Genomic DNA, 12,761 nt, shown 5'->3' with positions numbered 1-12,761 from the left:
TCCCCCCAACAAAAAAATAATAATTTGGTCACTCAATCCACGGCTGTTTGTGGGGACGCTGCTGTGCGCAATTGGCTGCCATGTTTTGCCCACAAAATACACAGTCAATCCACTTTACAGTATATTCTGTGAAGCGCTTTGAGACATCTCAATGATGTGATAAAGTGCTACATCAAATGCAAGGATTATTATTGTTATATTATCCTTTCCATTGTTTCATTATATACTCAAGGACACCAGTTTCCTTCTGGAACTGTGCATTTGGTGCATAATTCATGTGCTTTGCACACATGGTCCATAATAGCTCGACTGATCCTTTTATTCAGCTGGTGTGGCCTTTCCAATCTGTATCTGGGAAGAAAGAGGAATGTGGACACACACTTGGATTCATGCTAGTGTCCCCCATTTTGTTTAATGATGTGACAATATTGATTTTGTCTCCAAACAAATGATCCAGGCATTCTTGTGCTGCCTGAGTTCACCCCATGCCTAGTGCCCAATATTGGCTCGTCCCAAGGTTTCTGCGTATTGGTTGTGTGTGTCACTACCTGGGTCTCCTGTGAAGTGTCTCTATAACGAACTGTGAGAGTGTGTTCAAGTATGAGTTAAAGCCTGGACTTGACAATGTTAATAAAAACTGTGCTTTGATGTTCAGTGTATACTTGCAAATGCTTCTGTACATCAAGTGACTCCTGTCTTGTGTTCGAATGTATATGACTTGTTCCCCATTGTGGGGGACGGACCATTTTACTGTTTACAGAATGTATGCAGGGTTTGCATGTTACATCCACTTGTTACAAGTAGGCAACGGATTAATGTACATAACAGACCGCTTCAAATTAACAGGAACAAATGTCTTAATGGTATAATAACTGTTTGCATTTAAATATGTAAGAAAAAAAACACAGATCATAATTTTATTATTAAATGAAGATTCTGTTTTATAAGTCATTTGGTGTGTATCGAGTTCATTTAGTGATTTATTACTTAAGAGGTAATGGGTTACTTAAAGCGACATTTGTGACAAACTATTACCATTGGTCACCATTGCTAAGAAGCTGACTTTATTAATCTGGAGCATTATTTGTTGTTACTCGGTTTCAATGCAACGTAGATTTGTAATTGTTTCAATTACATACGTTTCACTCACAAAATATACAGTCAATTCACTTTACCGTGTAGTCAGTGAAGCGCTTTGAGACGTCTTAATGATGTGATAAGAGCTATATCAAATGCAAGGATTTTTTTTATTATTATTGCTGTGTGCAAATTAGCTACCATGTTTTACTCAGAAATTATACTGCTTTGCAATTATTCTGTGAAGCCCTTTGAGACGTCTTTATGATGTGTTAAGGCTCGATATCAACCGTAAGGATTATTATGTTTTATTATTAAGAATAATAAGCTGCGCTGATAAGACTCAGCGTGCACCTTCTCTTTGTTAACCTGTTGATCAAAAATGGCTCGTCTTTTGAAGTTAATGTCATATTCTTTATAGCAAATCCCGACGTGAACAGAGCTTTATCAAATGTATTGATTATTGTAATCTTGTTATGATTTCTACAATCGTGCTGCAGAAATAAGACAGGATAAGATGCATTTTAGTTTCACGATCGGACTTAGTTTAAAATATAAAATGTGATTGGGTGAGCGAGTGTTAATAACACCAGGAGGAGAGCAAAGTCTCAATGGTTGAATGGCATCCTATCTTATCTATGCTATAGTTTCTTGGTCTATGGAGTGAGCTGCCAAAGGAGGCGTATTAGAAAGTCTGGAACTGGAGCAGGAAAGGATTGGCTACAGAGGAACATATTGTATTTGCCTCCTAACCCCATAGCGCTGTCTCCAATGAATTCTAAGGTCGTTAATTAGACGAGTGCTTGAGAAAGTGTAAGGCACAACTTGGCGTAACTATCTAGGAACGATTACAGCCGAGATGATGGCAGCCAGTTGGATTTCTTCTCTTTCAATATCTTCCCAAAGAGATTTGCTGCCTCCAAGGCACAGCCCCAGTGGATGGTCAGCCCATAACCTCCGTGGCCATAATTGTGAATCACCTGTGAAAATGATAGTGATTAAACCTATTTGTCTCCTTCCTTCCTTCTATCAGATAAAAAGCAACTTTCTCCCACAAACACACAGTCCCTGCGGTTTACAGTATATTGTGGAATCCTGTAGCGTAGTGGTTAGCACTAAACCTTAGGGGCGAAACCTTAGGCATGTTTCCTTACTCCTATTTGTTCCGCATGTTCTGTGGTACCCACCTCAAGCTTCCCTGGTCCATTCCCGAGAGTCTGGCGTTCCAAGCGGATCCTGTTGCGTGTTGGGCGCAGTCCGGTCCATTCATCCATGATCTTGGCGTTCTGCGAGAGACGAGTGACTGTGTCAATAACACGAGACCTTGTGTATTGTTGATGAAAGACCACCAATAAATCAGACAGCGGATTTCGCTTTTTTGTTTTCAATTGGACTAAATAACTACCCAGTTCCATCGTTCCTTCCTCTTGTCTTTCTGATCATGAGGGGTGTGAGGGGCGCTATATAAACCAAGTTGTTGTTGATGATCATGCACGATAGTGCCACCTAGAGGCGGTCGACCGGTTCGAGTTCCCTCCTGTGGAAGGGCTGGGAGCAGGAACCCTGACCGGTTTTCCCCTCCCTCACCCAGGGATGGCCTGAGCCAAATGAGTGCCCTCATGTAGCCTCAGCTGAGACCAACAAACTTAAGAACTCCAACCACTCCTCCAATGACTCAGGCTCCACTCAGAATGAACATCTTCAAACCAACCTTCAGGCTGGGGACCAGTTTGCAGCAACCCTCCCACACTTTGTCGTGGTCCTGGATGTTGTTCTCTTCATTCCAGTTCCCAAGCTGGAAGATGCCTCCCAAGGTCACTAATCTACTCCTAAAGGGAAACGAAAGAAATATTGACTGGAATGGAATGTCATTTTTGAGTTCCGCAGCGTATTGGTTAGGGCGTTCGCCTTGTGAGGACCCGGGTTCCATTCCCGGGCAGGGCAAAACTTTAGGCAAGTTTCCTTACTCGGCACGCCTCTGTTTACCAGCAGTAAGTAGGACGTCGGTTGGTAGTTGATTGGCGGATCACTTTCTGGGGGGTAATGATCCCTTCAAAAATAAGTTTTTAAAAATTTGGTCATCCAATCCACGACTGTGTGTGGGACATTGCTGTGCGCAATTGGCTGCCACGCTTTGCCCACAAAATATACAGTCAATTCACTTTACAGTATATTCTGTGAAGAGCTTTGAGTCGTCTCAAAGACGTGGTAAGGCGCTATATCAAATGCAAGGATTATTATTATTATGATTACTCTTCCAAAGTCTTTAAATGTTTGCCTGTTTCTTACCCTGGTAAAATATATGGCAGTGAATATATTCCACCGTGGGCATCGTGCGCCAAGATGAAGTGTTTTAGCCACGGTGCGTAAACCTGGGCGAGAGATGAAAATTAGATGAATATTAATCAGCCAGAAACACACGTTTGTATATTAACAACAAGTTCCCCACCCCTTCCCCAGATCAATGTGAGGTTTTGCTCCAAGACAGATACAAGTGGCGGCGCAGAGAACATTTCTCAGTCTGGCTCAGTTGGTATTACTCAATACACACAGTCACCACACTCTACAATTAGGTAAGCAGGGTGTGTCCCTCCAGCGAGAGAGTGTGTATTCCATTCCAACAATTTGCCGCTGGGATTTCCAAGGGTAAGTGGGATGCACGGAATTCTCAGTTTGGTTTGAATACTCTTAAGCGCGGTGATGGGTTTCAGCATTTGTCAGATAACCTGGCTGACAAAAAAAAACTCTGCAATAAATCCTGTAAAACACATCAAGACATTTTGACGGTGTGATAAGGCCCTATATCAAATACTAGGATTATTATTTATCACTCCACTAATTCCCCTATTATTGTACAGTATTAATGAATTCAATTTATAGCTCTATGTAAGATCGTTTTGTTCTTTTCCTGTTATAGAGAAAATTTCTTGCAAATTATCTTTTCTGGATATCCAGAGCTGTTGCTCAGCACCATGAAGTTTTCAATGGGCTTTTTTCTTTGGCCAATTTGGGGTCAGGAAGACTGTAGGAATGAGAAATGGGTGTGAAATGTTAAAGCGACGTCAATCACCTTAATAATCTGTCCACGGGCTGGTATGATCTCTGGGTCAGGCTGGAGGTCACCAGCACGGACACCTGTGCAGTTCACCACCACATCGAAGGTTGGAGATAACTAAGATGGGAACAACAACAACTTGGATTGACACTGCACCCTTCACCCGGGGTAGCGATCCACAAGCTTAACAGGTAGTTTAATGCCAAGATGGGGGAAAGGGTAGGTCAACGTAGGCATGGTCGAAGAAGAAAGCCTTCTGAAGATGGGCAAAGAGGGGCTGAGGGCGGAGGGATTGAGACAGGGAGTGCCAGAAGTTTGGGGTGTACTGGCTGAAAGCACGGCTGCTGACGGTAGAGAAAAGGGGTTGAGGGATGTGCAGATAGCCCTAAGTAGCTCGGCAAAGTGGAGCAAGGAGGTGCGAGTAGGTCAAAGAGGTAGGGAGGTGCCAGGGCATGAAGTAATTTGTGGGTGAGAGTGAGGATCTTGAAATCGATCCGTTCTGTGACAGGGAGCAAGTGGAACCTGGCTTGACTGGAGTGATAGGGGTGTGGAGTTTGTTACAGGCGCACAAAGACCCACAAGAAAGTACACACCTGACCATCGATGAACCCGCACGCAGATACGCAGAGTCAGAATCGTGATCGACCCAGGGAAACAATACTAGAATATAACATTAAAACAAACTTACCTCTTGAAAGGAAGTAATTTTCTTTTGAATAAATTTCACCCCACGTTCTTTTAACCTTAAATACAAAGATACGTCAAAATACACAGTCAATCCACTTCAGAGCATATTCTGTGAAGCACTTTGAGATGTCTCGATGATGTGATAAGGCCTTATATCAAATGCAAGGATTATCATTATTATAATCATTATTATCTTTCACGTTAGGAGGACAACCAAAAAAGGCTTGACACTGTGGGTTGAAGTTTTATAAACTGTTGAATTTGTTTTATGGCCACGGTGGCAACTGGAAAAAAAATGAACGAAATAGATTAAACTACCTTTCCATCAGCCATGGTAAGTAGCTTTTCCCCTCGAGCATCAGTGAGGTGTTAAACCAACCATAACTGTAACACACAAAGCAAACACTAGAGAACACACATTTATCTATTCCTCCTCCAACAAATCCACTGTGGTCATGTACAAATGTCGCTTATCCTACTTTTTCATCTTGTATATTCAAACTAGCTATTCGGGAGGACCCGGGTGGAGTGAAACCTTCGGTCAGTTTCCTTACTCCACATGCCTCTGTTTACCTAGCAGTAAGTAGAAACCCTGGTTGTTAGTCGATTGCTTTGACTTAGAGCCTCCAGGTGTCAATAAATACCTGAATTCAGGAAATAGTTCAAGTTCCTTCGCTGTCAAGTGTCTGAAACCCAAAACCGCGTCACTCCAAGACGGATCCTGTGAAGCACAAAGAAGGGCAAAATCTCGTTCGGTATGTCTTACTTCATTCTTTCATCACTCGTGGTGTGACCGGCTACTCAGTGACCTCAGTGTTACAGAAATTGTAAAAACAACTTGCATTTATATAGTGCTCCTCTCACAGGATAGTGTCCCAGAGCACTTGACAGTGGTGGAACAGGACACCTAGCGGGGATGAGATGTCTCAACGATGTGATAAGCCATTGCATCAAATGCAACAATTATTACTATTATTATAGTGAGGTCCCACGAACATTGTTGAGGTGAGTGTCCCACTTATTGGGAGGACAGTTGTCCAGGGAAAAATTCCCTTCTCTTTTTAAATCATTTGGTGGGATCTTTAATGTCTGCCTAAAGTATTTGCTCTAGACAATTCTTCCATCACAACATCAAGCTTATAAGAGGCCCAGTGTTCTGCCCTAAACCATCCTTTCATGGAGACCTGATCCAGCCATGAACTACTTACGGGAACTGGTTCCTTGAAGATGTTGTATCCAGACTGTAAAAACACGCCCATCTGATCAGCGTCCGGGGAATTCACATAAGTCTTGAGATAATCAAATGTTTCCTTGTTCCACTTGCTACATTTGAAACACAGGAAAGAGGTTCAGTGGAGAGACCAACCTGGTGCCAACATCACTATTATTGTTCACACAACACGCTGTTTAAGAGCAATTTTATCATTAGGGGGCACTCCAATAAAGTTTGGTGTGAGGTAGAACAGAGAGAACTTCGCTCGGTGTCTGACCTACGCTCAACACAGACACTGAATGCCTGAAATAGGATTTGTTTAAATTGCCAGGAATGCGCACTCTCTCCGTTTACCTAATTGCAGGTAAGTGTTAGACACGGGTTGGCAAGAGCCAAGGCTGAGAGACCCCAGAATGTGTTGGGGTAACTAATGGAGTCTAACCAGCTTAAACCATTGAATATCACTGTCTGCCAAGCTTTCCCGACGCTTGTCCAGCTAGGACCACCGTACCCGCTAGGGCTTTGGCTTGCAGGTTTAACAGCAGCTGAGAGGAAGGATTCCCTGCCCCACAGACTAGTCAGCGTTATGAAACTCTGTCACAATTTCAACCACTTTCCTGATGCAAATGATTTTAGTTTCAAAATGAATGTCTCTTACGTTTCCTCTGGCTTATTGGCATCCAGTGTATAAGGTTGCCAGAAGCCAGCAGCCCCATCGCTGGTGGTGTGTGGCGTGAACTTGTCTGCAAACACCACCATATGGAGATGTTTGACTTCAGACTGGTAACGATTGATGATGCATTGAGCCGTGGACAAGCCAATCACGCCCGCTCCGATCACTGCCACATGCATTTTCCTCGGAGAGACAGTGACAACAGGTAACTGAAAAGAAAATAGAGCAAAGTGGGAACTGAGTTCCTGAGATCAACTGAAATGAATTTGAGTTTCGCAGAATCAGCACATGGTCATTGACCCTTGTGCTTTGGAATAAACTGCACTAATTATTAACCATCCTGCTTGCAAAATATGCCAAGTGCATAAGAGGTGAGTAAAATTTTAAATAGGATTGAAAAAGTGAACCCAGGCATTAATAATAATATTCCTTGCATTTGATATAGCCCCTCATCACGTCGTTGAGACATCTCAAAGAGCTTCACAGAATATACTGTGAAGTGAATCGACTGTGTATTTTGTGGGCGAAACACGACAGTCAATTGCGCACAGCAATGTCCCACAAACAGTCGTGGATTGAGTGACCAAATTTTTTTTGAGGCATTGTTACCCCCAGAAAGTGATCTGATTAACAACCGGGTTCCTACTTACTATAAGGTAAACAGAGGCGTGTGGAGTAAGAAAACTTGCCTATGGTTTTGCCCACCTGTGAATCGAACCTGGGTCCTTTCGCTTCCGAGGCGAGCGCTCTAACCACTACGCTACGGGATTCCACAGACAATATTATAGAATACACCAAGACAGGAGAACGAAAGGATATAGGTTCAGAATTCTATTTTTCTCCACTCCACTCAGAGGTTAATTAACGACTGGAACAGATTGCCAGGAATATTAAAGCCAGGGCACTGCTTTAAAAAGCGGTTTCTGTGATTGGAAGAACAGTAGGGTGGTTATTCTGGAGGCATGAGATCAGATGGGCTGAAGGGCATTCTTCAACCAAACCAATCTTGTGTTCCTGTTAAAAGTTTTTCTTGCTATTTTACTTCAATTCGGAAAAGCTTCAACACTGTCAAAACCAAGCGGCGTGATGGAATTGTGCTGTGGAATAAGGGGAATGTTGGTTCCATGTCTGTGATCAATTTGGCTGTAGTGTTGCACAAGTCCCTACATTTACAGAAAAGCCTGTGAAGCTATTTGACAAACGTGATTGGGCACTATGTCAAACTCAAGGATTATTGTGATTGTCACGAGTGTTAGAGGCAGGTTTGCACATCCAAATTTTTCTGGACTGCTGAGCTACCCCAACTTGAAAATACCTTTGGAACTCCATCCCACAGTCCCTTCACCTCGCCCCCTCCCGAGACCCGTCTCAAGATCGTCCTCTTCGACCGCGCCTTCGATCATCCCCTACCCCCGTCCTCCCCACCCTCCACCCCTCCTGATCCCAACCCCTAACTCGGGTGCAAATCCTTGAGCTTTGGGACCTACTTGTGACGTGAGAGGCGCTGTGCAAGTGTAATGTTATTGTTGTTGTTGATATGGATTAAAGTCGATTTAAATTGCATCCTCTTTCTGTTCACAAATAACCTTTTGATGCACCTCTTTCTCTCCCGTGGTCTCGGCACATCACACGCTTCACTTTACGCGAGAACAGAGGGATTGGTTGGCAGAACTCCCGACAGTGCTCTGTGCAGCTGTCTGCTGGACGGCATGGTAATAGCCCAGCGTAACCCCCCCCCCCACCCCCCCCCCCACCCCCTCTAATACTCTCGGGGCCCAACTTCTCCCTATAACGGTTGAGTTGAGATATGCATCAATGTGAGAATCAGAGCTCCGTGGCCTTAAACTGATTTGCGGTTCGCCTCGGTCCTTCCAACACCACTCTCGCACTTCACTTGACCCCAATTGCTCCCCTCAGATTTTTCATTACACACTTGGAAACGTCCCAATGTGCCTCAACTCCGATGCAAAAAAGTGGAACGAGCCTGCAGAGTCTCACGCTAGCTTACACTGTGTTGTTTTGTCAGTTTCTCGAATATATATGGCCGGCTAGTTTGGTGCTTCCACTACCAGGTCACAGTTAACACTACAGTATACCACAAGGAGCAAACGCAAACTGCTTTTCAAAATGCATCCTCCTTCTGTAGGGGGGTGGGGTGGGGTGTGGGGGTGGGGGTGGGGGGGGGGTACGGTCCTGTTGCATATCGGGTCGGAGCGAAACCTTAGGAAAGGTTTCCTTACGCCGCACCACGCCTCTGTTTGCCTAGCGGTAAGTAAGTAGGGACCCGGTTGTTCGGCGATTGGCGGATCGCTTTTTTTACCGGGGCGCGATAATCTGTTTAAAAGAACGAATCAATAATAACTCGGTCACTCGATTCGCGAGCGTTCGCGGGACGCCGCCGCCTGCGCCCCCGTTGGTTGCTCCGCCAAAGCCGACGGTCCAGTCGACTTTGCGCGATCAAAGGCGCCGGAACCGAACGCAAGGAATATTATTATCGTTGTTTTGGCCGCAGCGCTTGCGATCCGTCACAGCAAACCTCGGGTTCGGGCCCTTACGTTTAACGCGAACTCACGCAAATGTAGTTATTCGTGGAGTCCTGTGGCTCAGTGGTTAGAGCACTCGCTTTGCAAGTGAGAGACCTGAGTTCAATTCCAGGCAGAGGGCCAAACCTTGGGCAAGTTTCCTTACTCCACACAGAGCCTAATAATAATCCTCCAAAACCAAAAACAATAATAAATTGGTCATTTTCAATCCACGACTGTTTGTGGGACATTGCTGTGCGCAATTGGCTGCCGCGTTCGCCCACAAATATACAGTCAATTCACTTTACAGTCTATTCTGTGAAGCGCTTTGGGACGTCCTCCCGACGTGAAAAGCGCTATATCAAATGCAAAGATTATTATTATTATTATTATTGGTTTGTGTCAAAGTTACGCCACGAGTCGGAGCAAATCTGACCGGCGTTAGGTTGTGCGCGAGTCGCACCTTACACCGACCCTTCAAACACCACCGCCACCCCATCAAATAGCCGCCCCCCACCCCCCCCACTTACTGCTGCATTTCAAGCCCCGCCCCTGCAATCAAGCTCCACCCCCTTGTGCATTCACTCGAGCCCCGCCCTCGGACGTAAGACCCACCCTCTGCGCCTCGAGGCCCCACCCCCTTCACATCACCCCGCCCTCTGCAGTGCCCCGCCCCCCTACCGGTCTCGCCCTCGTCTTGTACCTACACCCCACCCTCCTCGCGCCGAGCCCCGCCCTCTGCAGAACAAGCCCCGCCCCTACACCTCAAGCTCCGCCCCTACCCTCCGGCCCCCAGCCCACTGTATCCAAGGCCCCGCCCTCTACACCACAAGCCCCTCCCCTTCCCCCACCCTGGGGCGGCGCACGCCCAGGCCCCGCCCGGGTCCAAGCCCCCACCCGTACGGTCCAGCCCCGCCTTGTACCCATGCCCCGCCCTCCGTGCCACAAACCCCGCCCCTTGGACCTCAGGTCCCGCCCCCTGGCCTCCAGGCCCGGTAGGCCCCGCCCCCCCCCGCGTCGGCGCACGACGCCACGCGAGCCCCGCCCTCCCTCCACGCGTCGGCGCACGACGCCACGCGAGCCCCGCCCTCCCTCCCCGCGTCGGCGCACGACGCGTCGTAAGCCCCGCCCCCCCCCCCCGCGCAACGGTCAGGCCCCGCCCTCCCGGCGCAGGCGCAGTGCGGGCGCTCCGGGCTCGGAGTGGTGCTGAAGGGAGAGCGGCGGCGGCGGCGGCGGCCCCTCCTTCCCTCTCCCGCTCCCCCCCCCCGGTTCATCATGGCGCTGGTGACGGTGCAGCGCTCCCCGACTCCCAGCGCCTCCTCCAGCCCCAGCGTGTCGGTGAGTACTGGGTGTGAGTGTGTGTGTGGCTCGGGGCCGGGGGTCGGGGTCGGGCTGGTGGTGGGGGTGTGTGTAGGCCTCGGGGTGGTGTTTACAGCCTTTCCTGCCCCCCCCCCTCCCCCCACCCCACTCCTCCCCCTCCCCCACACACACACCCTCCCTCCCCCCCCCCCCCCCCCAAAAAAAAAAGACGCTGTTACTGACCTCTTTTATATAACGTTTTAACCCAATGATATACACGGTTTTTAGTGTCCCCGGTGGGGCTGTGGCTGTGTGTGGGGGGGGGGTGTGGGGGGGGTGGGGGGTGTGTGTGTGTGTGTTAACCACCGATATAACCATTAACTGGTATTAAACTGGTCAAATGTTTTCAAGGAAAAAACGAAAAAAATTAATAATTAATTGATATGAAAGCCCTCTCCCCCCCACACACCCACATACACACACACACCCACACACACACACCCACACACACCCCCCCCCCCACACACACACCCACCCACACACACACACACACACCCACCCACACACACACACACACACACACACCCCACATACACACCCCCACACACACCCACACACACACCCACCCACACACCCCACACACACACACACACACACCCCACATGCACACCCCCACACACCCACACACCCCCACACCCCCACACACACCCACACCCCCACACACACACACCCCCACAAACACACCCACACACAAACACCCCCACCCCCCCCCACACACACACACACACACAATTAATATAATATAAAACCAATTAATCTAACCCAAATCAGGGGGAGGAGGATGGGGAGGGGGTCATGTAAATATTACATAAACAATAGTCATAATAATAATAATCAGAAAAATAATAATAATAATTCTGATAATAATTCTGATTATTATTATGATGATGATGATGTAGACATGAATGTGAATTAATAACTGGCAATTTTTGGGGGGGTCAGGAGCAATGAAATGAACTGTTGAAAATTGATTGTGAACGAATGGATGTTTTTTTTTAAAAAATATTAAGTGAAATCGCCACTGTTTTTTTTGACCCCCCCCACACGCCCTCACCCCCGCCCAGAAACAAAATTAGTTGCGTTGTGTGTTGTGTATCCTCGAGTGCAGCTATCTGGTCCCATTCCTGGAAAGACAACGCTTGCTTTTTAAAATAATAATAATAATAATAATGTCAGCCAATTGCACACGGCGGTGTCCCACAAACAGCCGTGGAGTGAGTGACCTATTTTATCTTTTGCGGATTGTTGGCCAGGACACCGGGAGAAACTCCCTTCTCTTTTTGAACAGTGCCACGGGATCTTTTTAGGTCCACCTGAACAGGCAGATGGGACCTCGGTTTAACGACTCATCTGAAGGACGGCACCTCCGACAATGCAGCACAGCCCCAGCACTGAATTGGAATAGTTTCCCGATACAGTGCATTTCCTAATCATCCTTGCACTTGATTTAGTTTCAGCATTGTTTAAACGCCTCAAAACGTTTCACAGATAATTGCGGTCAAGTGTAGTGACTGTAGGGGAACTAAGCAGTCAATTCGCACACAGCAATGGAAGGATATGCGAGGGAGTAAAGAATGGGTGAAGCCTTGTATGAACACTGGCCGTGCAGCGTGGCTTCCATTCTGTACGTGCTATGTAAATCTTCTTTACGGACAGTAAGCGGACGGACAGTTAACTGGAGGATTGTTGGCCAGAACACCGGGAGTAATTCCCTTCTTTTTTCCGGTAGTATCACGGGCTGTTCAGATTTGAATTCAGAAGCATAGAAATGTGACACTGCTCGCTCAGTGTTGCTGTGTGGCTTGATGCAGGCTCACTATGTGAGGCCTGTTGCTGCTTCACATACGCTGCCGTCCCCCCCTGAATTTGACCTCATGCCCATGATCTCTCCTTAGCCCATATTTGTATAATCTGTCTGTATCTACCCGATTAAAGCTGGCAGCTAAAAGCTTCGATGGAGTAGGAAAGTCTTTAAACTTAAAATATTCTCAATATAATCCCCCCCCCCCCCTCAAGGTGTGCTTTAGTAAAGGTCTGTTTCAAAATGACTCAGATTCTCCCCTTAACGTTGTCCCAGTTATCATTTGAGTACTGAAGCACACATCAGGTAACCAGCCAGCAGGCAATTGTACGCTTATCTTTCTCTTTGTTGTTCACCATAGTCAATTAGGTGTC

The 12,761-nt window shown here is 47.0% G+C and overlaps 1 protein-coding gene across 4 annotated transcripts; it reads right to left on the bottom strand.

The window, feature by feature from the left end:
- Positions 1-915: 915 nt before the first annotated feature.
- On the bottom strand, positions 916-10,832 carry dao (D-amino acid oxidase). 4 transcript variants are annotated; one of them, XM_042337135.1, is made up of 11 exons: positions 10,770-10,832; positions 6,691-6,914; positions 6,028-6,142; positions 5,464-5,540; positions 5,138-5,203; positions 4,821-4,875; positions 4,148-4,249; positions 3,367-3,449; positions 2,789-2,906; positions 2,265-2,363; positions 916-2,057 (listed from the first exon to the last, which is right to left on the bottom strand). In XM_042337135.1, the coding sequence occupies exons 2-11, from the start codon at positions 6,882-6,884 to the stop codon at positions 1,926-1,928; spliced, it is 1,041 nt and encodes a 346-aa protein (XP_042193069.1). In that variant the 5' UTR covers positions 6,885-6,914; positions 10,770-10,832; the 3' UTR covers positions 916-1,925.
- Positions 10,833-12,761: the final 1,929 nt, after the last annotated feature.

This window comes from Callorhinchus milii, unplaced genomic scaffold, assembly GCF_018977255.1.
Source record: "Callorhinchus milii isolate IMCB2004 unplaced genomic scaffold, IMCB_Cmil_1.0 Scaffold8, whole genome shotgun sequence".
In the NCBI taxonomy this organism is placed as follows: domain Eukaryota; kingdom Metazoa; phylum Chordata; class Chondrichthyes; order Chimaeriformes; family Callorhinchidae; genus Callorhinchus; species Callorhinchus milii.
The sequence above is the reverse complement of the archived record's forward strand: the minus strand, read 5'-3'. Positions and strand labels throughout refer to the sequence as shown.

Coding starts and splice junctions, on each gene's coding strand:
- dao (XM_042337135.1), bottom strand. CDS start 6,884: ATGCATGTGGCAGTGATCGGAGCGGGCGTGATTGGCTTGTCCACGGCT. Junction 4,876..5,137: donor TTACCATGGCTGATGGAAAG/GTAGTTTAATCT, acceptor TTTGTATTTAAG/GTTAAAAGAACGTGGGGTGA. Junction 3,450..4,147: donor CCCGTGGACAGATTATTAAG/GTGATTGACGTC, acceptor TCTCTCGCCCAG/GTTTACGCACCGTGGCTAAA.